At 43.1% G+C, this 26,165-nt stretch overlaps 1 protein-coding gene across 2 annotated transcripts in view; it reads right to left on the reverse strand.

Moving 5' to 3' along the window:
• SCARF2 (scavenger receptor class F member 2) overlaps window positions 1-26,165 on the reverse strand; it is a 201,916-nt gene that overhangs the window by 64,952 nt on the left and 110,799 nt on the right. For both annotated transcript variants that reach the window (XM_075569026.1, XM_075569025.1), the window contains exon 7: window positions 9,710-9,813. In XM_075569026.1, the coding sequence (XP_075425141.1) occupies window positions 9,710-9,813 (104 nt within the window). The remainder of the gene's footprint in view (window positions 1-9,709; window positions 9,814-26,165) is intronic.

Here is a 26,165-nt window from a genome sequence, read left to right on the forward strand (position 1 = left end):
ACAGGGACACACACACACAGGGACACACACACACACAGGGACACACACACAGGGACACAAACACACACAGGGACACACACACACACACACACACAGGGGGACACACACACACACAGGGACACAGGGACACACACACACACAGTGACAGACACACACACACACACACACACACACACACACACACACACGTGTGTAGGGGGGGTGTTACCTACATTAGCGGAGCTCACAGTGTTAGCAGCACCCGCGCGCACCTCCTCCTCTCCCCGTGTCTCCCGCGCTTTCACCCCGCCCCCCCTCCCCCGGCGCCGCTACAGTCAGCGGGACACACACACTATTATTACCCCTTCAGCGCCCCCCCCCCACCCAGTGTCAGCGGCCGTGCGAGACCCCCCTCTATATCTCCCACCTCTCCCCCCCCACACATATACATGCCCCCCCCTCCCCGGCGCTACAACTCACCCCTCCCCGGCGGGGGAACAGCCAGTGGCCAGGCAGGCTGCCTCGCGGCGCCGAGTACCCAAGATGGCGGCGCCCGGGACACAGCGGGGGAGCGGCCACAACACGCTGCCTCCCGCCTCAGATCCACGTGGGACCTGCCGGACGGGTGAGTGAGCGGCCTTCACCTCCCCTCACCCACCCCTCACCCCCGATCACCTCCCCTCACTCCACTTCTCCCTTCCACCCCCCTTCACCTTCCCATTTATCTCCCCCCCCTCCACACCTCCCCTCCACCCCCCCCCATCACCCCCCTTCCCCCCCCCCTCCGCTCCCCTTTCCACCCCCCCCTCCGCTCCTCTTCCCCCCCTTCCACCTCTTTTTCTCCTTTCCCCTCCCACCCCCTCCCACACTTCCACCCCCTCCTCTAACCCTTCCCCCCCCTCCTCTAACCCTTCCCCCCCCCTCCTCTAACCCTTCCCCCCCCCTCCTCTAACCCTTCCCCCCCCTCCTCTAACCCTTCCCCCCCCTCCTCTAACCCTTCCCCCCCCTCCTCTAACCCTTCCCCCCCCTCCTCTAACCCTTCCCCCTCCTCCTCTAACCCTTCCCCCTCCTCCTCTAACCCTTCCCCCTCCTCCACCCCTTGCCCCCCTCCTCCACCCCTTGCCCCCCTCCTCCACCCCTTGCCCCCCTCCTCCACCCCTTGCCCCCCTCCTCCACCCCTTGCCCCCCTCCTCCACCCCTTGCCCCCCTCCACCACCCCTTCCTCCCCTTACCGCCGCCCTTCGCCTTCATGCCCGCCTTACCGCCTCCCAACCCCCGCCTCTGCCTTTCACCCGCCCTTACTCCGGCCGCCTCTGCCTTTCACCCACCGCCTCACAGCCGCTGCACGCACTCAACAGACACCCGCCACACTCGACACATACCTGCCGCCACACACACCTGCTGCCTCCCGCCCCTACGCACCGACATCACTGACCCACCGCCTCACACCCTAGCAGGACCCCCACTCACAGACAGCACTCACAACCCACGCGCCAGCCGCCGCCTCACACCCTTGCAGGACCCCCACTCACAGACAGCACTCACAACCCACGCGCCACCCGCCGCCTCACACCCTAGCAGGACCCCCACTCACAGACAGCACTCACAACCCACGCACCACCCGCCGCCTCACACCCTAGCAGGACCCCCACTCGCAGACAGCACTCACAACCCACGCGCCACCCGCCGCCTCACACCCTAGCAGGACACACGACTCAGATTTTTACATCACTTATGGCACCAAAATATACATTGTACTGTGATGTGGTTACAATAAACCATTTTTATACAACATCGTATTACATTTTCTTCCATCTTTCTTTTCAATATTATTATCCAACCTTTACAACAAACAGTCACCTTTTGTTCCACGATTTATAAATAATACTACCTATTACGCATTTACATCCCGGGCAACGCCGGGTCTCTCAGCTAGTTTTAAATATTCATGAATTATCTCATGTTTTACATATATGTCTTGGTTCGATTGTACAGTAGTTCATCAAGCACTTTATAGAGGATCTGTCCATGAAGAGGTGTGACGACATCATCTTTATGGAGTTTTTGACTAGGGAGGCGGCCGTGTATTTTTCTATTTAAGAATGAAGTAATAAATGAATGATCATTTTTAATATTGGTATTGTGGGTTTTGGAGTGCTCTTTCTTCTCAGTCTTCCTCTCCCCATTTTTAATTAGAAATTACAGTAGGTAAACTTAACTCATTACTGGAAAATGTGCGACAGGCAGCCGTGAAAACGAATACTGTACTCACTTTACGGCTAAGTCCCCGCTAGCGCTGATCGGGCTGAGCGGGTGGCGCTTGCGACGGGGAATTAGATATATAGATATATGTAAGTCCTCACACACGTGGCGCTCGTGCACACACGCTCAGCCGCGATCGGCGCTTAGGTAAACAAAAAAACTATACTTACCCGCGCGCTCAACTACCTGCAATGCCCCCCGCCCTCCCCGCGCGCGTACAAGCAGGACACTCGGCGCTCATGATTGGAGAGCTCTCCAAGCAAGAGCGCGCTCAGCACCAGCGGGGACTTAGCCTTATGCAAGCAATCAGCTACAGTAATAGCGCTGACACTGCATCTGTGCCCACTGGGAGTCCTAGTAAATAGAATGAAAGGCGCCATATGGCTTAGCATATCTCAGTCTAAATATCCCTTATAACCCCTAGCATTTATGTTCCTTTCAAAGCCAATGCATGTGTGACATTGGACTCTAGGTAGCTACAGTATAAGTAAATACATTGCAGCCATTTCGTATTGAGCTCAGATTCCTCCTCTGCCTTAATTTTTTTGTAATGCCTCCAAATAATAATATTATTTATAGTTCAGAGTTCAATCAATCACTGTTTTTTTTAGTGCACTGACTAGCCAAGTATTTCCCAGAGTACCATCTGAATAGAATGACCATGTACTGTATCTAAAGTTTATATCACCTCATTTCAATGTTTTCTGTCGTCCGTCGGGACATTACACCTTCCAAAACCCCTAAATTATCCCATCTCCATTTCCTAGGCTTGGCGCCAACACCTTCATCTATTTCTGAACAGCTTTCTGCTACATGAAATGTACATTTTGTTCGCCATCAATAACGGTTAATACTGTTGCATAGTCAATGGCAACGGGTGTGTGCTCTGGATGAATATAGAACATCTGACTTTAATATATTTTATCGCCCACGTGAACATATTTTTCTGTCAGGAATTACGGTAAGCGTTTGCAAATTCCAATGTCAACTTTTAATTGGCAAGTCGGAAACTTTTCCACATTCAGATGTTCTGTTTCAGCCTGGAAATGCAAGCCCAGAAGTCGTGTCCCTTAAGGAGCAAATAAAATGATTGTTATGTTGCCTGCTGGATACAAAACTTCCTCTCTCAAAAATTGGAATGGTTCTTAGAGGTATGAAGTCACTCTCTTTGTTTATGTGGTCAGAATTCTGTAAGTGGATATGATGTGTAATACGTCCTGTGTTTGCTGGTCCGTAAGAAACAGATGCATACAACAGATTCTGCTGCCAGCGAAGTGAACATTTGTCAACAAGAACTCCTTTAAATTTACTACTCAAACGAAATTGGCTTGCATTTTTGCCATGGTCTAGTCAGCTGGTAACAGTTGCTTCTCTATTCTTTTGATTTAACATGATCAGTGAGTGCTGTACTGTAGGTTCACGGTCGATGCACTTCTAACCCAGGCTGTGCTGAAAAAACTGTTTAATAGGGCAGGCATAAGCTTATAGGGGGGTCCATGTTAAAATGGGTGAGAAGCAAAAGGTGACTCATTTACATGTCATTACCCAGAATCCCTGGCTTCAGTGGAAGCACTGTATGCCAAGAGATAATGGTGAAAAGCAGGGTTGCAGACCTTTCTGACACATGTGAATGTGCTCACAAGTGGTATTTGTATTTGCTGTACACTAAGATTAATGAACGTTCTGCGAGCAAACGGGAACAAATGCTAGTGGATGAGGCGATACTGACTGAAGGGGACAGCAGATATTTAAAAACCTTTTACAGCAAATACAAATATCACTTGTGAGCACATTCACATGTCTCTGACAGGGTACGCAACTCTGCTTTTCACCAGTATCTCCTAGCATACTGTAAAATGCTTCCATTTCAGCAAGGGATTCTGGGAAATAACATGCAAATGAGCACAGTGTCACCTTTAAAAAATAAATAAATAAATAAAATCTACTTCCTTAGCCAATGTTGAGTGTAGAGAAGCAAGGAGCACAGCTGAAATAGAAGTCTGCAGGGAGAATCCTGTAGAAAAAATGAATGAAGGGCACAACTCCGTGCTAAAACTGAGGGTGATTTATTGGATAAATGCACAGGGACAAAAACACAGCCCACACACCGACATGTTTCGTCCCACGGGCCTTTATCCTTTATCACCCTCAGTTTTAGCACGGAGTTGTGCCCTTCATTCATTTTTTCTACAGGACTCTCCCTGCAGACTTCTACCTCAGCTGTGCTCCTTGCTTCTCTACACTCTGGTTCCTCTGATCAGGACTGCACGCAGTGGGACTTCGCCTGGATGGATTTCGTATCCCTATACACTCAATGGAAAGGTAATGGGCAGTAGCCCTCATTCTATGTTACCTTGGTCCCTATTTAGGGAAGTGTATATGGTAAGGGGGGTAAGCAGGGTAAACCATATCTGCGGTAGTCGCGCTGACTGACCGCTAGGTCCCATGTTCATGTCCCCCCTTGACCTGGTATTATATACATGCTGGAATTATTTATAGAAGTTCCCATCTACTTATATGCTGAAATATAGCTTGTGAGTCCATACACTTGTATGAGCGTCAATCTCTACGTTTATACACTTAGCCAATGTTGAGCCTCATTATGTAAAATTCTCATTACATAAATAATATACAGCATTTCAGTCCTGGAGGTCCACGGGTATTTGCAGTCATGTGATTGCTTTAGCACCAATCACATTACCACCACCACCCCTGCTGATGGAAATTGAGCTCTGGAGTTGGCACAAGGGAGGGGGGGGGGCGCGAGCTCTGGAATTGGCACACGGGGGGCGGGGCGCAGCAAAAAACTTTGCACGCCCCTGCTCTAGTACAGGGGTGGCCAACTCCAGTCCTCAAGGGCCACCAATAGGCCAGGTATTGGGGATTTTCCCACTTCAGTACAGGTGTCTCAATTAGTGGCTCAGTAATAATGGCTGAGCCACCTATGCTGAAGCGGGGATATCCCCAATACCTGGCCTGTTGGTGACCCTTGATGCCTGGAGTTGGCCATTTCTGCTCTAGTTGGCAGTAAAGATGAACACCATCACACTTTAATTGTTGTACTAACAGAAAAGACTGTGTTTTGACATACAGTAACACCATTTTATTTTAACATTGACTTCAGAGACCCAGGATGAAAAGGACTTTCTTCGCATCAAATTAATGCCAGATTTTCTAAATTGCCTTGATAGAAAGAGTCCTTTAACTGGAAAGTTGAACAGTGATATACTAATTAGCAAGTGATCAAAAAAATGCTCTTCAAAAGCTACTACGACATTGAAATGTGTCTCTCTTTTGAAATGGATGTATATCTTTATTTACATAGCGCCATCCCGGTACATATCGATTCACGGCAGTAATACACGTGACATAATAATATAACACCTAATGGGAATAAGAGATTCAGACATAAAAGTAACATTAGGAAAAGGAGCCCCTGCTCCGAAGAGCTTACAATCTACATACAATCCGAAATCGTATAGTAGCCACTTAATATAATGCCCATACAGTATGCCCAGATTATATTAGTCATGGAACAACTGGGGACAATAACTATAACAAACTACAGTAATAGCTCATTACGGGCTATATGCACTAAAGCAAACAACCCAACGTTAACCTAGTGCTACTCCTTAAATAACATATGGTTTAGTGTTGTACCGGGTCCTACATTTTCCGAAAACCGGGTAACAGGTACCAGGGCAAAATTAACCATTTTGCCCAACTGGGTACCCGGTTACCCGAAGGGCTAGGTAAAGCAAATTTGTGGGTAGCACACCCCGGGGAGGAGCCGGCTGTCCAATAGGAACACTCCTGCTCTGGTCACATGGTTCCCCGGCTCCCACCGGCATCATCTGTGTGCTGTATTCCTGCTGCTCCCGCCGACTGAACATGGACTTCTGCTGCTGCCACCGCCACCAGAACGTCTGCTGCTGCTCCCAGATGTCACCACGGCCTTCCTCACCGGTCTTCCTCACCTTCCGTCGACGGTTGCACTTAAGTGTTGAAGTATTTTCAGCTACTCTGAAATTACCCGGCGCCGGTTATGACCTGGTGCTGGTCCCAGCCCCCCGCTGCCAAGTCCGGTTAAGTTCCGTGTTAGCCGGGAACCGGGTAATTTCCGGGTACTCGGTACATCACTAGTATTGTTAATTTTTCCAGTCAACAAAGGGACACTGTAAATTGGAAATGTAATCCTTCATTTCTGCCCTAATCGTCACCATCACATATTTAATTAATACATACTTATTCATGTACAACAGTGTAAATTGTGCATTACCGCATGGAAAATCCTATTCAAGTCAACGGGAGGTTCCATGTGGCCAATCTGCTCTATTGCTTCTGTACACTTTTTTTCATGTTACAGTATGATATTTCTCTTACTGTATCTATTGAAATGTATTCTGATGTCTCTTTATAATACTGTACTCTGGATTCCCTGGGGGGGAATAAAAACCACTATTCATACTTAGTAGTAAAGTGGGGTATTATACAATCTATAGTGTAGAGTAACTAAAAATACCACTTGTGGTGCAATTGCATGTTTCAGATAGGTCTGCATCCCTGTCTTTCCCCATTATCACTTAGGTTCCGTTCCCACTGCTCGCTGCTGCGCGCACTTGGCGTGTGCGGCGAGAACATAATAAGGCCCTCTATGGGACCAGCCCCAGTCACTGCCACCTCGCGCCTGAAGAAAGCGCGATGCGCGACCGCCTTTGCCAAAACACAAGATTTGTGCCTTGGCGCGACGGATGAGCGTTTGCCACGTCGCGGCGGTGGTTCAGCCAATGAGGGCGAACCAGCTACATGACATCATGGCCGCGCTTCCCCGTCGTGAGTGATCTGAAGTCCTTCAGATTACTCGGATGCAGGGAACGAGCGCCGCCAGGCACCTCGTCGCGTGCACTGGGACCATAGCCTTAGCATACAGTGTTTCCACTGCAGCCAGGGATTCTGGGTTATGACATGCAATTGAGCACACAGTGTCACGCTTTACTTCTCATCCATTTTAACATGGGCCCCTATGAGCTTATGCCTGCCGTATTACACAGCTATTCAGCACAGCCTGGGTTTAAGAAGCGCAGAACCAGTAAACCTACTCACAGTGGAAATATATAGTGTTCCAATGTCTATTAAACAAAAAATGTAAAACATTATGTACATGGTTGGTAATGCAAAAATACATATGGACATAATAAAATGCATATATAAAAGATTAACATGAAAACCTACAACATATTAAAATAATAAAATCATTGCATGCATCCTATAAAACGGTAACTCAGAAGACCTCGAGTTGAACACTAGGGTGGTCGTTTCTGTATAAATGTGATCCTGCTTTCCCGATCACATCCTCCTTCAGTTGATGGGGAACCGCCCTTCCATTTAGTTTACAGTTATCGCGAACGCCCCCTAGATGATAAGCAAACCCCAATAACAGACAGCATGAGTCATAAGGGCCCCCCAGGGAGCCACTCCTTATGATGTACACTGCACATCTATAGGGCACTACAGGGGTTCATGGCTGGACCCCTCTAATACTTAAGGGTTTTTTCAGTATTTTATTTGCTAAAAGTGTATGGCATTTGACCTTTCATGGTGACAAAACTAGTATCTTCAGAATTTAAGTTCAACATTTGAGAAGGACGGGATTGGTGAGTAGTGCATATTGCTGCTTTCATAAAGGCTGGATAGTGAAGTCATTCTACCTCCTATCATCTTAAATAGGGTTCGTTTTTTCATTGATGTTACGCTGTGCATAATGAGCACTTATTAAACTATAGTCGTTACCATAACTAGGCACTGATTGATCCCGGTGCAAGTTCGGGAAAAAAAGGTGCCCCTCTACCCGTGGGGCCCTACAGAACCCGTGGAACGGGTGGGGTGGCGGCAGTGGAGGGAGCCCACCCAGGCGGTGATTGCAGACGTTGGGCCGGACTTCCAGTGGGGTCTGATTAACTACCATGTTTGGACCATCAGAATGGGCTCCCTGCACTGCCTGGTAAGGCCGTGCACTACAGGTAGGGCCTGGGGAGCACATGTGTCGAGAAGGGAGCCATTAGAAATGCTGGAGCACTGTTAAAATGAGTGCCAGAACAGCGTTAAAGTGTGTGTATGATGGGTCCCTAAAGGTAGTGGGCCAAGTGCAGTCGAAGCGGCTGCACATATGGCAGTTCCGCCACTGGTCCTTACTCAGTATACATTGAAGCTTCTTCCCTGTGTTGGACAAGGGTTTAGTCCCATTCATTTAACTAGATCTGATCTCTTTTTTTAGTACGAGAAGCCAGTTTCACAGCATATTGAATAAGGGCCTAAACGCTTATTGAACCCATTGAACGGATGGAGAAGTACAACTGCCATTTTAACATCAAAGTGTACCTGAGACCTTTTCTTCTTGTTATCTTGTGTAAGAGACACGCTGGAACCCCAAAAAAGTGGAAGGTGGTTATGGACAATCCACCCTGAGGTCACAACATACATATAACAACATACTTTACATTTAATAACTAAACTAAGAAAGTATTCTCAACTACTGCTTATAAAGACGTCTACTTCTAAAGTATATTATTTTATTTATTTGCATGGCTCCAACATATTCCAGAGTGCAGTACAATGTGGGAGGTAGGACCGTAAAAGTACATTTATGTTAAGACAAACTGAAATAATAGGCAGGAAGGTCTCTGCCCCAAGGAGTTTACTTACAGGATGGGTGACATTTTTAAACAAATTCAGGCCTAAGCGTTTTCCAGAGTTTTGTATAAAAAAAAATAGGCGGGAAAGGGGTGTGTGGCTGTCACGGCTGTGTGTCAGAATGTGTATGTGACAGACACACACTGACTGACAGACACACACAGAAATTCTTCCCCTCGTCCCACCATAACATATGCTTAATGACGAAAACGCTGCGCGGTTGCCGGTTGCGGCGGTGACTGAAAAGTTAGTCAGTAATGCAACACAGGCGCCAGGATTTCATTTTTAGGCACCTGTGTGACCAGGTTTTTCCATCCCGGACTTACAGTATGTACAGGTGCGCCGACGAGTATTCTAAAACTTGCCTTAAATTTGCCTTGGAAAATCTGGGGCTATCACCAACAAGACCCAGGTACATGCTGGGTACGTGCTGGGTACATGCTGCAACATTTCAGTGACATTTCTGCAGACTAATGGCCCATCGGATTAACACAGCAGGGGTCCCTGGCAGTCCCATTCGGTTTGAATGAGACTGCCAGGGACCCCCGCTGTTAATCCTATGGGCCATTAGTCTGTCTGCAGAAATGTCACTGAAATGTTGCAGCATGTACCCAGCATATACCTGGGTCTTGTTGGTGATTGCCCCAGATTTGTTTTACAATACTCGTCGGCACTACAGTAGATCTTCATTTTTACAGCACCTGCCATGTACGCAGCTGTACAGTACTCAACATAAAGCATGATATTGTAGCATACCGTTTTTGTATTAAAGACTTACCCATGTGGCAAGCTCCACTGATGGGGTCACACTTATCATCATGGCAGTTGCAGTATTCGTCACAATTTATACCATATTGACCTGCTGGGCATGTAATGTTGCAGCTATAATTGGAATAAAATAATAATATTACATAATATTCTCCATTTAAATATTATTAGGAGCCCATAAAACCAAGCTGGATTTGTTTAGAATAAAAAGTAAACATTGAAAAAAAAAATGGATTTATTTAGGTATATAAAAAAATGAAAAGTAATTAAACATAAAAGACAGCATTTTAAGAAGAAAATAAATGGGTAACAATTTCGCATTTACCCTATGAAAAATACATTCTTGATCACTTTTCCTCAAAAACATAATTCAAGAATTCTGCACAGTGTATCTTTTTCATATTCATTATACCCAAGGCTGGAAAAATACCCCGTACCCGGACCGGTCCTTCGTAGAAAGACACCGCATGGTCTAGTGGAAGAAAGATCGCGGCTGCTGCAGAACATCTGCGGAAGCAGAGCTGTCAATCACAATTCTGATTCCCAAAGAGGGGTCCCACAATGCCCTGCATAGCATTCTGCAAAGCATTATGAGGTCACAACTACGGGATGCAGAGCGATGATGGACAGCTTACTTCCAAAGACGTTCTGTTGCAGCTCCCCAATTTTCCACTCATCCTGGACAGGTGGCTTTTTTCCAGATATAAATATACAATTGTTCTGGCAAATAATAATATGTTGAATTTTCAATAAAAAGCTGTTACTTCAAATTTAGTTCAAAAGCACAGTGAAAATAATGCCTGGGGTCATTTAGAGTCAGAAATGAAAAAAAGATATATGATTTTTATGGAGTGATTCTATCCATGAGAACATGTTAGTTTCCATTGGTTCCCACATGTATAGAAATGCATTTGCCAACAAAGTATCTAAAAAGTGTAATATAAACCTACAATGCTTTCTATCTGCACAACGGATGATGATGTATTCTGCACACTAGACAACCATATTTCAATGTTAGCATCACTTCTTATTTTCATTGTTTTCATAAATAAGAACAACCAAATGCATAAATTGCAGAGATCAGAAACCAGATGTACCCCACAGTGGAACACTATGCAGTGAGGATTTGAAGGAGTAACACTGTTACCAATGTTGTCATCCGATACAACATGTTTATGGCCACTCAATGCTTTCATATGCTGTAAGTAATATTCGGCTCTGCAAGAAAACAGGGCCATGTTTACTGGGAACCTCATTGCCAGTGAATGGTTCTCATAAAATGTTCTTCCAGCATAATGTCTATTGAAATGTTTTGGAGAACAATGTGCATTTCATTCTCTGTTAAACCTTTTCTGTCTTTCTATTCCCCATCTGCTTACTGGATCACCCAGTGTATACATTTCAACGCGTAAGACAAAAAGCAAAGTCAATGGGTTAACACTACATACAGTATTTCTTTTAATTGTATACTATGGAGGAAATGCACATCTATTGGACTCTGGCACAGCAAACTGAAGATATTCCGTACTTTTTAAAAGGTACATCAATTTTCATTAGATTTCGACATTTCACCAGCCGAGTTATGGGGTTGAGTCAAAGGATTAAATGCCTGGATGAAAATGTGGTCATACAGATGTACTAATAGTAGATAGTAAGACTTATGATCCCCAGCACCGCAGACTTAAAAGCAAAAACTCAGTCATTGGTTGAAACGCGTGGGAGGTTTTATACACTTTTGTATGCTATAAACCGAAAGAGAAAGAACTCAGTTGAAGTAGCACTCAATTATCAATGATGATTAGTGTATTGATTAAAAATAATCTTTATTATGCAATTTAAATGTTAAAATAAATGGTGTACAAAGAAAAAAGAATAATAATCTTGACATGAATATGTCAGATATCTGGGACTGTGCCAGTAGTAGCGGATCGCTACTTAAGGATAGACCCCTATTGTCGGTCTAAGAGTAGCAGTGTCTAGTTGCTTAAGTTGGTAAAAGTAAGTAATTACACTCCCCCTTGGCCAAGGTGAGGAGTATAGTGATGTGGAACTACAGATGATAAATCTCGTCAGCTGCTTGTATGATATAGTTTAACACAGCAATTTGTGCTGTAGTGATATGGTATGTTGTAGTTTAACGCCACGTTGCTATGCAGATGGAGGAGCAATAGAGTGCAGCCTTGCTGCTTGTCCTCAGTATATAGATGTATAGCTAAAGTTTAGCCATATATACAGCCCCTTGCTCTGAGCCCACATTGCTATGCAGATGGAGGAGCAATAGAGTGCAGCCTTGCTGCTTGTCCTCAGTATATAGATGTATAGCTAAAGTTTAGCCATATATAAAGCCCCTTGCTCTGAGCCCCCTGTGGTCACAGTTACCATCAAGGGCAGTTAGATAGCAGTGAAATGTTATCAGGGCAGTAGGAATTGCGGATGTAGGATACTACCTGTGTATCAGCTGTTTGGCTCTGTTTGGACAAAGTTTATTTATATAGCGCAACAGTGTACTCAGCACTTTACAAATATAATAAACTATAGGGAATTATAATAATACAATAAGCGTAGCCAAGTTGAACAATAGGAAAGGAAATCCCTGCCGCAGAGAGCTTACAATCTAAGTGGTAAATTGAGAGACTAAGTGCAGGTGGATGGCACTGCCTGGCCCTAATGGTTGGTAGGTAGCGACAGTGGGTGTGGTACAGAAGCTATGAGTGCATGCTATTGGGATGCTTCTTTGAGGTGAGTTTTAAGGTTGGTTGGTATTAAATTAGATGGGTTACCACCATTGGCAGGGAAAGATGTGGCAGGGAGGTGTGGGTGAGAGCAGGTGTGTATATGGCAGGGTCCAAGCTAAGGAGAGATATCCCCAGCAGCAAGGATTAGTAGAGAGAGAGGAGGTGAAAAGTGGATTTGTGGGGGTGCTTTTTATTGAGGGGTGTAGATACTGGCACAAGCATAGATGGATAAAGAGGAGAGTGGGGAAGTTGGAGTACAGAAAAGTTTACAATTTTACCCCATCAGAAAGGGTCTCTCTCAGAATTTATGTTCTCACGGATGAAGGCTATTTTGCAGAACTCTTCTTATATATAGGCTATCAACCCGTATCGTACACAACTTTGTGAAGTTTGTGCGATTACTGTGCATGCAATGTCTTGTATATAATGTATACCCTGTTCATTTATGTAACTGTATTTATAACCATGTATTATTTGTCTTAACTCTGTGCCCAGGACATACTTGAAAACGAGCGGTAACTCTCAATGTATTACTTCCTGGTAAAATATTTTATAAATAAATAAATTTATCATACAGTATGCATAATAAACCATTAACAAAATATTTTCCAACTCTGCATCCTCACATGATCTCATAATCCTGCACCATCTCTCTAGCCTACTCAATTAAATCCCCAGAATAACTTTATCTTCACAAATTCTAAACCTTTCTCATCTCTCTTTCTGGCACTGTCTTGTCTCACCTCTTTCCAGACTGAGCAGCTCCTGGCACCATCTGAGCTCTTAATGTTGCCATACAAATAGCATACAGCAGAACCCCATCTGTACAAAATGTCACCCCAAACAGACCTTATACAGAAAAAGGTTGGTCCTTTTATAGACGACAAAAAAACCCATAATTACCGTATTGGCTCTGCATGATCTGATCCACATAGGTTATTTTGTACATGCTAATTCAAATACTCTCTCATATCCTCCCTACCCATGACCTTCATTATTTGAAATAAAACATTTACGATTAAGTCACATCATTTCCTTCACTCAAGTCCCCTCTTCTAAACTCATTAATCTCTGCATCAAATTCCACATTTAGTACACTAAGGGGTAGACCCACAGCGCTTCATTAATGACCTAGCGAGATGTTAACTTCAGGGTCCTTCATCAGGTATGGCAGAAATAAGCTGTATTTATGCCGTGCCCGATGAAGGATGCCGAGAGGTTTGAAAACGTATAAAATTTCAACTACTTGCTGGTCCATTAAAAGGTATCATACCTTCCTCTCCTTCCTTTGTTACTACATGAAAGAAAGGACTAACGCAGCTACCCACCCTTCTTTGTTATACAGTAATTGTTGCAGCGATTTACCGTTACATTAGTTATTTGAAGCTAACACAAGGCAGTGCTAACTTCATATGACGTTAAGCCTGTCCGAATGAGATTACTAACGGCCATTGTTTTTGCCTATATTTAGCTTTGTGGGTTCCCATTAAACCCTGGGAAACTAACGGACGTTACCCATTTAGGGAACGTCAGGTTAGTAGCCCAGAATGAACGGAGATCTCTGGATCTACCTCCAAGTCTTGTTACGGAGAATGAGGTTGCACTTCTCATTTTGCTCTTCTGTTACCATCTTCTTGATTTTATCCCAACACAACTGTTCAGCTTTTTAAAACAATAAAAAGGTGCAAAATCATAAGAGGTAAGTCCAAAGAAACATTGTTCAAGGGGATTCTCTTCTGGGGAAGATATAAATGGTGTAGTGAGAGAGATAGACGTGTAATTGTGAAAGTGATTGGTTGAAGTTTCAGAAACTGTGAGAAGGGAAGACCAAAGAGGTTAATAGGAAGGCTGGTCAAATGTTTTTTTTGCAGAGATTTATTCAGCAGAAACTTGAAGAGACGTACAGTATTCAGACATACTAAGCCGGGATGTCAAACAGGAGAAAAAAGGGTATGTTTTTGTTATTTTTCCCTGGTTGGGAATCACAGACCTATGTCGTGTGGCCAAGATCAGAGTATATTATTAGATAGTGGTGAGGATTACCGGTTTAATATGGGTGAGCTTCCCATTTAATATCACTGTGTGACTGCTGTGTACAGTAAGAAGACTGGAAAGTAGTAATGTACAACAGGCTAAGTAAGATGCATTGGTCAGCAACCTTGTCCTCTATGTGGTTAGTGTGTCAACGATGAGGTATATGGAAAGAGCATTATACAACATCGAGTGGAAACTAAAAGCAAAGCAGCAGCTATAAAACGTGCACCACATCACTGTGGCTTTGGTCTCATGTTCATCTCTAGCTTATGTACACATGTACTAAACTATATTGTGCATAGAGATGTTCAGATCCTTACATGCCATCTTAACTCTCCCAAAAATAACATCTGAAGAATGCATGAACACAGAGTAAACTGGTCTCCTTGGGACACAATGGTCTCTGCCACATAGGAAAACTAAAAGAAACCCAGGTTAGCAATACGTTTTGTCTACAAATGGAATGCTCAATTGTTAATGTAAAGATAGTCACTTGGAGTAGGCTTTAGTAGGAGGAAAAGCCTGACAAAACTATGAAAGAAGTAATTTAACAATCAGTCTGCACCAACACATACATATTACTTATTACAAGAGCAAATAATGCTTATTGAAATGCAATGTTAATAGTGTTGCAGGATTTTGTAAACAAACATCAGCTCCAGAGGCCCCTCCAGTTCCTACCCAGTAAATAATATGGGGGGAAGTAGGTAGACACGATTTGTGCTTTAAAACAAACATTTAAAAAATGGTGGGGGTGGGGGGGGGGGGGGACAGCTTGCTCCCGGTTGCCACAATATTTCAATGGTGTTTAGGCCCCAACTTTTACTAGGCCATTCCAAAAAGCGTAATTTCTTCTTCTGCAGCCATTCTTTTGTAGATCTGCTTACATGTTTAGGATCATTGTCTTACTGCATGACCCACTTTCGGTTCAACTTCAGCTCCCGGACGGATGGCCTGACGTTCTCCTCTAGAATCTTCTGATACAATGCAAAATTCATGGTTGTGTCAATGATGGCAAGCCGTCCAGGTCCTGAGGCAGAAAAGCAGCCTCAAACCCTCACACTCCCACCACCATGCTGGACGGTTGGGACAAGGTTTTTCTGTTCGAATGTAGTGTTTGGTTTTCGCCACACATAATGTTTCTCATGGAGGCCAAAATGTTCTACCTTCAACTTGTATGCCCAGAGAACAGTGTTCAAGAAGTCTTGTGGATCATCTATCTGCTCTTTGGCGAACATCAGACGACGCACTGGTCTTTTTAGAGAGCAGTGGTTTCCTCCTGGCTATCTTTCCATGAACAAATAGAAGAACAGCAGGGAACACAGACTATACAAAAATAATATTTAATCCAGCCAAGGAAACCACACAGTCTGTGTCAAGGTGAGGGCTATACAACATAAAATAAAATACAATACATATACATAAACCATCACCTACCCCACCGCAGCTGTCCCACGGCGCCAAACTCGGACTCCAATTACGTCACGGTGCCGGTGAGACACCCCGCACTTGCACACGGCGCACTGCCTAAATGTTGATACCACTGCAGCGGGGCCCGAGCACAACCCCTGGTTACCATGGAGAGGTGACACTCCACAGTGTGAGATGCATCGCAATTCTCCGTAGCAACCATGCAGCGTGGTGGGGAACAAACCCCACAGAGAGAGAAAGAGAAAAGGACAGTCAAAAGAGTCATAAGCCATTACAAAAAGTGTGATCATAATGGGTTCAATGCATTAACTCGAGCATCTCACCCCAGTATGCAGGTACCCAACATACAAAAAGAGAATTAAAAGGGGGCCCTTGTGCACTCAATGCAAGACATGTAAAAGATATGAGTTGAAGAAAAGAAAGAATGGGCAATGCTGTTGCAGAAATGAGGCTGGCGGTAGATGTAAGATTAAATATTCTTTATTAAGGTATAATAGCCAAAGTTTAAAAAGTAGTACAAAAGAATCCTCTGACACGTTTCCCGCCTCGTTGTGCGCTTTATCAAAATGTGTTTTTGGGAGGAAAGCCAAGTATGGACCAACAACCCACTGGGGGCGGGCCTGGTCCACTATTGCAGTTTACATAGATGACATACTGTACTTATTATTTGGGACACCAACTTTGGTAATATTACGGATTTGTTTGCCCATTTCAATTCTACTTCCTTGGGCGTAGTATTTACTCCTACTGTGGACCCTAGACAAATTGTATTTCTTGACTTATTGCTTCGAGTTGACTCTGAATTAATTATTCAGACTAGTGGCAACTAATTGGTACATACATGCAGTGAGTAACCACTTTAGGAGATGGCTCAATAGCATTCCGCACAGCCAGTTTAATTGGCTCAGACGCAATTGCTCTTCTGATCATGATTTTTGCAGTCAAGCCAATCTGTTAAGGGAAAATTTTGTTCAAAAGGGATATGAATCAAGTATCATTGATGAGTCTTCACAGGGCAGCCAAATTATATAGGGGTGGTCTGTTAAAAAAATATCTAAAGATAGAAAAGACAAAAAACATTCTAAAGCCAATGGTTTTATGAATGATCAAACAGTCTTTTCCACCAGATGTAGCCAATCTTCTAAGGCTGTGGAGGCGATTTTATAAAAATATTATAACATTCTTGCAGGTGATCCTATTTTGGGAGATCATCTAAGCAAGGCTCCCATCATCTATAGGAGAGCTAACAGTTGCAAGAACATTCTGGCACTGACAAAATTGAAATCTATACAGCGTCGTATTTCCATGTTTGGAGCTAACCCATCTGGTAATTTTCATTGCAATAGAGGAAGATGCATGATTGCACCTTCCTGGAAGAAAGAAAAGGAATTCTCCAATGGAGAGTCATTTAATGTAGGGCTTCATACACTGCTTAACCATCTTTATGGTATATTAGTTGGCGTGTAGTTTTGGTCTTCACTATGTTGGACATACCATCCGCCCACTATGCACTAGATTCCTTGAGAATAGGAGAAATATTAAGGAAGGCAGACGGAAACAAAATGATGGAACATAAAGCGATCCACCCTCTGTTTTGAAAGGGGATAGGTTCAGACTCTTTTGTAGAAAGGAGACCTTCTGGATTTTCAAATTATATTGTTTGGTCCCACATGGTTTGAATGAAAACGTAGACACCAGCACTTTACTACAATGACATCCTTGTTAATATAATCTCCATATTTTTTTATTTTATTACAATTCAAAACAATATATCCATCACATTTATAATCCATTTTTAATATATAGATGAAGCTTTTTGACAATTTTTTTTTATTAATTATTTTATATCATTTTCTATTTTTTATTTTATTATCACAACAATCACTTCATTTATTGCTTTTTTTTCCACACCTATTCAATCCATAACTTCATTCTCTTCCCATATATTTTATTGTCTTATGATATTTATCTGCATGTAGCTGGTATGCTATACAGGCATACCCCGCATTAACGTACGCAATGGGACCGGAGCATGTATGTAAAGCGAAAATGTACGTAAAGTGAAGCACTCCCTTTTCCCACTTATCGATGCATGTGCTGCACTTCAGTCGTTATATACGTGCATAACTGATGTAAATAACGCATGTGTAACAAGCTCTATAGTCTCCCCGCTTGCGCACAGCTTCGGTACAGGTAGGGAGCCGGTATTGCTGTTCAGGACGTGATGACAGGCGCATGCGTGAGCTGCCATTTGCCTATTGGGCGATATGTACTTACTCGCGAGTGTACTTAAAGTGAGTGTACTTAAAGCGGGGTATGCCTGTATTATACAGTGGCGAGAAAAAGTTTGTGAACTCCAATGACAATTGCGGAAATTCCATAATTTTTCCATTATAACCTTCTTGAATCTAAACCAATCTTTTCTTAAATATTCAATAATGTTTATATTAACCAATTTCATGTCTTTTGAAACTAAATAATGCACGAATTAGACCAGGGGTGCGCAAACTGGGGGTGGGAGATTTTTCTGGGGGGCGCGGCGGTTGCAGAGGCCCCGTGCTCTTCCCCATGGCATTTAAATGAAATGCCGGGGGATCGCGTGAGGCCTCTGCAACCTATCACTTATCGAGATTCAGACGGCTATTGAAGCATCGCCATGGCAACGTGGCGTCAAATGAAGCAGCGGGGTCATGTGACATGATGGCACACCACAGCGTCATTTGACGCCTGTCGCCATGGCAACGCGGTATCAAATGACGCCGCAGCATCACGTGACGTGATGTTACTTGACCCCGCTGTGTAATTGGACGCCGGGAACTGAGGTAATGGGGGGGCGCGAGTACCGGGGGCAGCAGACAGGGGGGAAGCAGCTGCAAAAGTTTGTGCACCCCTGAATTAGACAAACAATGAGTAATTAAGAGTCAGTGTATGTTCGAAGGGTAACCAGGCATACTCTGTAATAGCCAGCATACATCATCAGTAGTCCAGCTTTTCTATAACATTCTGCGTTGTACAAACGAAATATATAGTTTTATATATGGTTGTTTTATATGGTATAAACCATGTGAGTACATGTATTGTAATTCTATTGTATTAGGCTGCCAACCAGCATTTGTAGCAATGTGCAATCACTTTTAGTGTGGAGGGACTTTGCTGTAAATGAACTACATGCAGCCTTTTCAACGGTAATATATAAGGGTTATATATTGAAGACCCTGAAAGGGTTAAGTAAGTCAAATCAAACAGGCTCTATAAAAGCCTGTGCACCACTACAGAGCTCCATTACCCCTGACGAAGTGACGCAGCACGTCACGAAACGCGTAGGGTGGAGCTAACCAAGTCTGTGAGTGGAGGCATCAGGAGGTCGGCGCCCGTCAGTGACTTCATCTGGAGGGACAGCATGAGGAATTGCGACTGCGAACGGATGTACCGCTGATCTCAACTGCCGGATGCCACTCAGGAGTCTCAAGCCATGGACGACATTCTGTGTCGTGCTTTAAAAGCAGACACATTGTGAGTGTGATTTTTTATATGTTTGTAGTAAATAAATGTTTTTAGTCAGTACTACTCTGGGTACTTTTTATTTCATTTATTTTGGGTGAACACCGCATGGTTGGAGACCCTGGATATTGGTTGGGAGTATTGATTCATCCAAGTGTACGGAGGAGTTTGAAAGACATCCATTATTGTGCCTGTGACCTATTTCAATCCTGTAAGTAGGCACTTGGTGGGGAGTAGCGGGCCCATTACACAAGGTGCTGCGCAATGGTCTGTTCCTTTTTTATCCATAGAGAAAACTACTTGGAGAAGAGGAAATCCTAAAGCCACTGACGTGGACAATAGGACTGATTTTCATACTTATATGGGACTAGTATCGTACTGTTCTTTTTAGCGCCTGGGATTTGATCTGTGTGTTCAATTTTTATGTGCAAAAGTAAGCAAAGCCCTATATTATCAGCTAAATTAAAGGGGATAATTAGAATCAGGGGGTTAATGATTAGGTCGATATATAGGGGTTAGTTTAGGAGGCCCCACCCAATATAAAAATCACAAAGTTTGTGATTTTGGTCTTCACCATACAGGTGTGTGGAAAACCAGCATGCCCCGATCAAAAATCCTCTCTGAGGACCTCAGAAAAGCTCATCGGTTTAGAAAGGGTTACAAACCCATTTGTAAGGATTTGGGGCTCCACCAATCCACTTTCAGACAGATAGCCTAAAAATGGAGAAAGTTCAAGACCACTCTCATTCTACCCAGGAACAATCGTCCTACAAAAACCTTTCCAAGAACAAACCGGCAAATCATCAAGGAAGTCACAAAGAACCCCAGAGTAAAATCAAAGGATCTGCAGGCCACTCTCGCCCTGGGATAATGTGAGTGTTCATGACTCAACTATCAGAAAAAGACTGAACAAGAATGGTGTTCATGGAAGGATAACCAGGAGGAAACCACTGCCTTCAATGTTATCTGGACAGACAAGTTAAAAGGTAGAGCTTTAGGACCTTAATGAGAAACATTATGTTTGGAAAAAAACAAACACTGGTGGTTGGAGTGTGATGGTTTGGGGCTGCTTTGCTGCCTCAGGACCTGGAAGGCTTGCCATCATTGACTCAACCATGAATTCTGCATTGTATCAGAAGATTCCAGAGGAGAATTCCATGTCATCCATCTGTCTGAGCTGAAGCGGAAATGTGTCATGCAGCAAGACAATGATCCTAAACATACAAGCAGATCTACAAAAAAATAGCTGCAGAAGAAGAAATTCTGCGTTTTAGAATGGCCTAGTCAAAGTTCGGACCTAAACCCCATCGAAATGTTGCAACAGGACCTGAAGCGAGCTGTCCATGCAAGGAAGCCCTCAAATGTTCTATTTTACAAATATAATAATAATAATAATAAAATATATATAATAATAATAATTACAAAATTATACAAATATTCTATTTTTTCTGCTCATTTGTGTAAATCTTTTTTATTTAGAAAACTGGTTAAGTAACAGTTATTTAGTAACAATAAAATTAGCTTATGTTTACACTCTGCTAGTTCACATTAGAGACACTCTCTATGCATTTACTCACTCAAGTGAGTGATACAACTATACAGATACCCATAGAGGGGGTATAATCTGCACCCCCAGTACTGATTTACATTACATTCATTGTAAAAGGTAAAAACAAGTCACATTCTATTGTATTTTAAATTATTTTAAATTATTTTAATCAACTTATAACAGGTCTGTCCAAACAGGCGCATCTCGTTTTTCCATTTTCTCTAGGGTCTAGCTGGCTGTTTTTGAGTAATGGTATAACTGTCGCGTGTTTGAAGGAGGAGGGAAAGGTACCAGAGTAGAGGGATGAGGTTTGTTTAGCCTGGGAGAGGGAAACGGGATAGGTTACATTTGTAGTGTTTACAAGTCTGCGAGAATGTGAGAGTTCCTCCAGAGGTGTTTAGAGGAACGAGCGCCGGAACGCAGTGTGTGTGGGGGAGTTTAGTCAGGGTCTGAGATTAGAAGAGCGAGAATGCAGAGAGAAAAAGGGGCATGTAGATCAAGAGATGAGGATAGAGCAGAGTTGTAGTTCCTGACCAGGCTATCAGAGTCTGGAGGAGCGCAAAGTGGAATCAAGAGCTTGTAGGTTAATAGAACATAGGTCTCTGAAGAAACAAGGGCTAGATGGAGGTGGAGAAGGGGAGAAGTGAGAGAGAGAAAAAATAAGATGAGATGATGGTCAGAGAGAGGAAAAATGGAAATGGAGAAATTAGAGAGGAACAAGTTTTTTTTTTAAAACTAGGTCTAGGTAGTGGCCATCCTTGTGGGTGATGGCTGCAGTCCACTGGTGAAGGCCAAAAGAAAAGGTTAGAGAGAAGGCTGGAAGCCCAAGGGAGAGAGGGGCAGTTGAAGTCCCCAAGGAGAAGAACAGGGGAGTCTGAGGAGAAAAAGAAGCAGAGCCAGGATTCAAGAGTGAGAGAAAGACAGAAGGGGATGGGTAGAGGTAGGTGGGCGATAGATAACCGCCACGTGGAGAGGGAGAGGAGAAAAAAAGATGGACAGTGTGAGCCTTAGTTCGTTTCCTTGAGTTGAGAAATGATATCATATACCCTTCCTGTCTTTTAGTATGCACATGTTGAGGTCATTTGGTGTTTCACGATAAGCTTTATCATACAGAACATTTTAGTTCCTGTTCTTTGCATAACTTTAATTGTGTCAATATTCTTTTAAAGAAAAGTCCTCCAGAACAAAACATAGTACCCCAGCTGAGATCTTGCAGTTCTGTATAGTGGCCCTTTCCTTCATGTGTTGCTAATATTTTCTCCAATAAAACCTAGCATTCTAGGACAGCCTGCATATTCTTCAATGCAAATAATTATTGTGCACTTATGTACAAATGGTTGTGATCTAAACAGGCAGAAATGAAAGGTTCGGGCATGGGAAAGGGTTAAAACAGAACTTACATGATTATGATTTTCATCTTCAAGTTGGAAATTTATTATGTCAAAAAAGGTAGGCATGACCTACAGTCGTGGAAAGTTACAGTACGTGCTCCTGTCATTAAATAAACATTTATGAGTTTTTAGAAGGATGGTTTAGTGCAGGGGCAGCAACCTCCAGTCATCAAGAGCTACCAACAGGTCAGGTTTTCAGGATATCCCTGCTTCAGCATAGGCGGCTCAATCAGTGGTTTAGTCAAAGACTGAGCTACCTGTACTGAAGCAGGGATATTACGAAAGTCAGACCGGTGTGCAGCTCTTGAGGACTGGAGATGGCTACACCTGGTTTAGGGATATTAATAGCGTTGTCCGATGGGGTTTAGGAAAAGAGTGTATTCCTTTTTGTCAGCCCGAGAGTATAACATGATCCTGTGTGTGATAAAGAAAAACAGAATTGAAATGCAAACAGCTCCACTAATTACTTTTACTTCAAGGTAGGGTAATCAACGCATGGTTGATTGACTACACAGAGCAGAATAAATATTGATTGGCCAGTTAAATTTATTGCAGGGTCAAAGGCTCTGAAAGCTAGCAATCGCAGTTTGTGAACTAAAGTCCGCACAGATATTCAGAGGTTGACGCACATCAGATAAACTACATAGAGATAGCGCCCGGGTACCTCCTCAAGCAAGTGCTTGGTCTATCATTTGTTGTGTGAATGCGGAGAAGTGTGACTTATCACGGTGCAATATGTTGGAAGTAAATCAATCAAATCAATTGCAAATGCAATTAGTGAAGTCGGGCTGTCATAAGGGTGACCCTCCTTGACCAGCACATGAGAAGTTTACATGAAGTGTCTAATTAAATGTCAGTGCTCAGTCTTTGTTACCTGGCCAGAGTGCTGGAAGCGTGCAGGTTGGGCGTTGAAGATGCAATGATGGGCGCCAGGAACTTTATTCATACAAGCAGGAGCTTTATTTACCACCGTAGATAAGCGCTCAGTCAAGGGGGTGACAGGAGAGACAGTGGGGTGATGGTCCCTACTTTGCTCTGCAGTCACCATAGCCAGCACCACATGGAGCTCCCAGCAGACAGGGTGTATACATATTGTACAGACACGAAAGGATACCCGCTCTACCTAGAGTGATTGTAGGTCATGAGCAAGCAGGTACTCTAGGGAAAGCAATGCTACTGGGGAGAACACAAGAAAGTCCAGATGGTGTGAAGAACACCGACCGGAAAGTCCCTGTATCATGCACTCAATGCTTGTATACTAATAAACGTGTGAAGTGGACCCTATCTGTGCCAGTCAGACAATTGATGTGCTGGGATAACACGGACAGCTGGTCCCAGTAGTGGTGCGGATAATGGTAATTGTAAAATCAATTTTAATTGGGTATACATTAAGATTAAGGGGACCAATAAAATGAGATCAATAAAATATATATTAAACTAAACAGCACTATATTTGGCTGTATGATAAATACCTATGTACAGCAATCACAACAGCATAAATGGCTGTAGCGTAATAAAACCAATCTGCGACATCCATGTAGCGATATCCGATGCTATGGGAATGGGACCATTAAGTTAAATGATCCTAGACCCAAATCCCTACAGACAGTAATTGGGGAACGAAAAGTCTGAGGATTGGAGGAACAGGCAAGGGAAAACGGGGACCAGGAAGGTACCCTAAACTCTTGTTCTCCACTGACCCTGATGTCCAAATTCTCATTGCAGAGGACAGGTAAATTACTGTCAAAATTAGAACCAAAGATAGATGCTAATAAGGTGAATTATCACCACATAGGTCATCATAGTATACAGAGTAACTGTACAGTAAACCATCTAGGTAGATGGCTAGGTTGACATGAAATAACCACAATGCATAGACATCTGGTCCTGGCCAGATGCTTGGTCAATTCACAGAATATGTGTCGATCACTAATAAATTACACAATGTAAAACCTCCCACATGGTAATCGCAATAACAAAGTAGCTGTATAATCCTCCGGTACATGGTAGCTACCCGATGTGAACAATGTGAGCAAAGGCTGCGCTTATAGTGACAGTGACGCGACGTCGCGTCAAAAACAAATGCATTGTCGTCATCGTCGTCGTCAGCGCTTATAGTGCACACGAAGGTGACGGCGCGACCAAGCGACGGAGCTACCAAAAATCTGGTAGTCACTGTTATTTGATTTTTTCAGCGACGGTCTCCCCTAGCGGCCAATCAGAGAGCTTCTCCGTCCCTCTGCCTTCCCACTTTTCTGACATCACTGGCCTTGTAGCCAGCGACGTCGTCTAAACTTAAAACTTACAACTATCGCAATGGCGACGGCATCGGTCACGTCGCCGGTAGTATAAGCGCAGCCTAATCCGGGACTGACATGAAACAGCCACATTTTGGATTTCGGATTTAATTAAATAATCTATGCCATGGCGGCCGTATGTTAAGGATGGCTAAATCTGCGACTTACATTTGTTTTTATTTAAAATTACTAGGAATCTAATTTTTTTATAAAATGCATCAATGTATATATCTCTATTTATAAAGAACTCTAAAGCAGTAATACATGTGACATAACCGAAAAAAGTGCTTCATAAATGAATATAGTACATTGTAAGCTCTTTGTCCCTGCCCCAAAACAGATTTATTAATCACCGAGATGAACCCCTTAAACATATGAGACATTAGTTTACTTTGGTCCCAAGAGGTATTGCCCCTTAAAGCTATACCTTGGTTATTCCGCACACAATGCAAAGGATTAAAGTATATAGTAGTACGATCTGGATTTAATTTCGTTATTGTATTCTAATTATCCTCAAATGCATGTAATTTGATATAAAAATATATTGTTAAAAAATTATATACATATACATGTGTGCGTATATATATATATATATATATATATATATATAATATATATATATATATATAATATAATCCATCAAGGTTGAAACATGTCTGTGAGTGGGTTAACTGACTTTGCATCTCCCAAGTCCTTGCTTAAAAGCTGTGTTTAAAGCAGCATGCATTGACTAAAGGTTGCTCATGTAATGTGAGCATGAGATAAAAAGTGGCACTGTGTGCTCATTTGCATGTCATTTCCCAGAATCCCTTGCTGCAGTGGAAGTGCTGTTTGCTGGGTGATAATGGTGAAAGACAGGGTTGCAGACCTGTCTAAGACATGCAAATGAATATACAGGAATATTTACAGTTGCTTTATGCTTTACTGTGGAGGGTTTTAGTCACTTTTTTTACCCACCATAACCTTAATAGTCATATATACACACACACACACACACACACACACACACACACACACACACACACACACACACACACACACACACACACACACACACACACACACACACACACACACACACACACACACACACACACACACACACACACACACGTATATATATATATATATACATATATTTATTAGCCACTTGATATTATAGCCCAAATTGTTACAGAGTGTATCCATGGGTTGTAAAATAAAAGCAAGTGATCTGAATAGAAAGGTACAGTAAAATAAAGTTCAAATTGAATTTGTTTTCCACAAAAAGCTGACAGCATTCACTGCATGTATGCTCACAATGTGTAGCTGGTTGTGTATTGCTGTGCTATTCAGATTTTGGACTCAGCTGTGAAAATTGTGTGAGGCCAGAACTGAAGTTTGCATTTTCTAATGAAAAAAAAAAAAAGTTAAAATAAGCAATCCCTGCTGAGAAAATTTATAGAACTAATTTATAACTTGGACTTTAACCTCTAGGTTGTGTTAGGTAAATATTAGCTTAATGGCAACCATATGTAAGACAACATTA

This window comes from Ascaphus truei, chromosome 13 (genome assembly GCF_040206685.1).
Source record: "Ascaphus truei isolate aAscTru1 chromosome 13, aAscTru1.hap1, whole genome shotgun sequence".
Classification (NCBI taxonomy): Eukaryota; Metazoa; Chordata; class Amphibia; order Anura; family Ascaphidae; genus Ascaphus; species Ascaphus truei.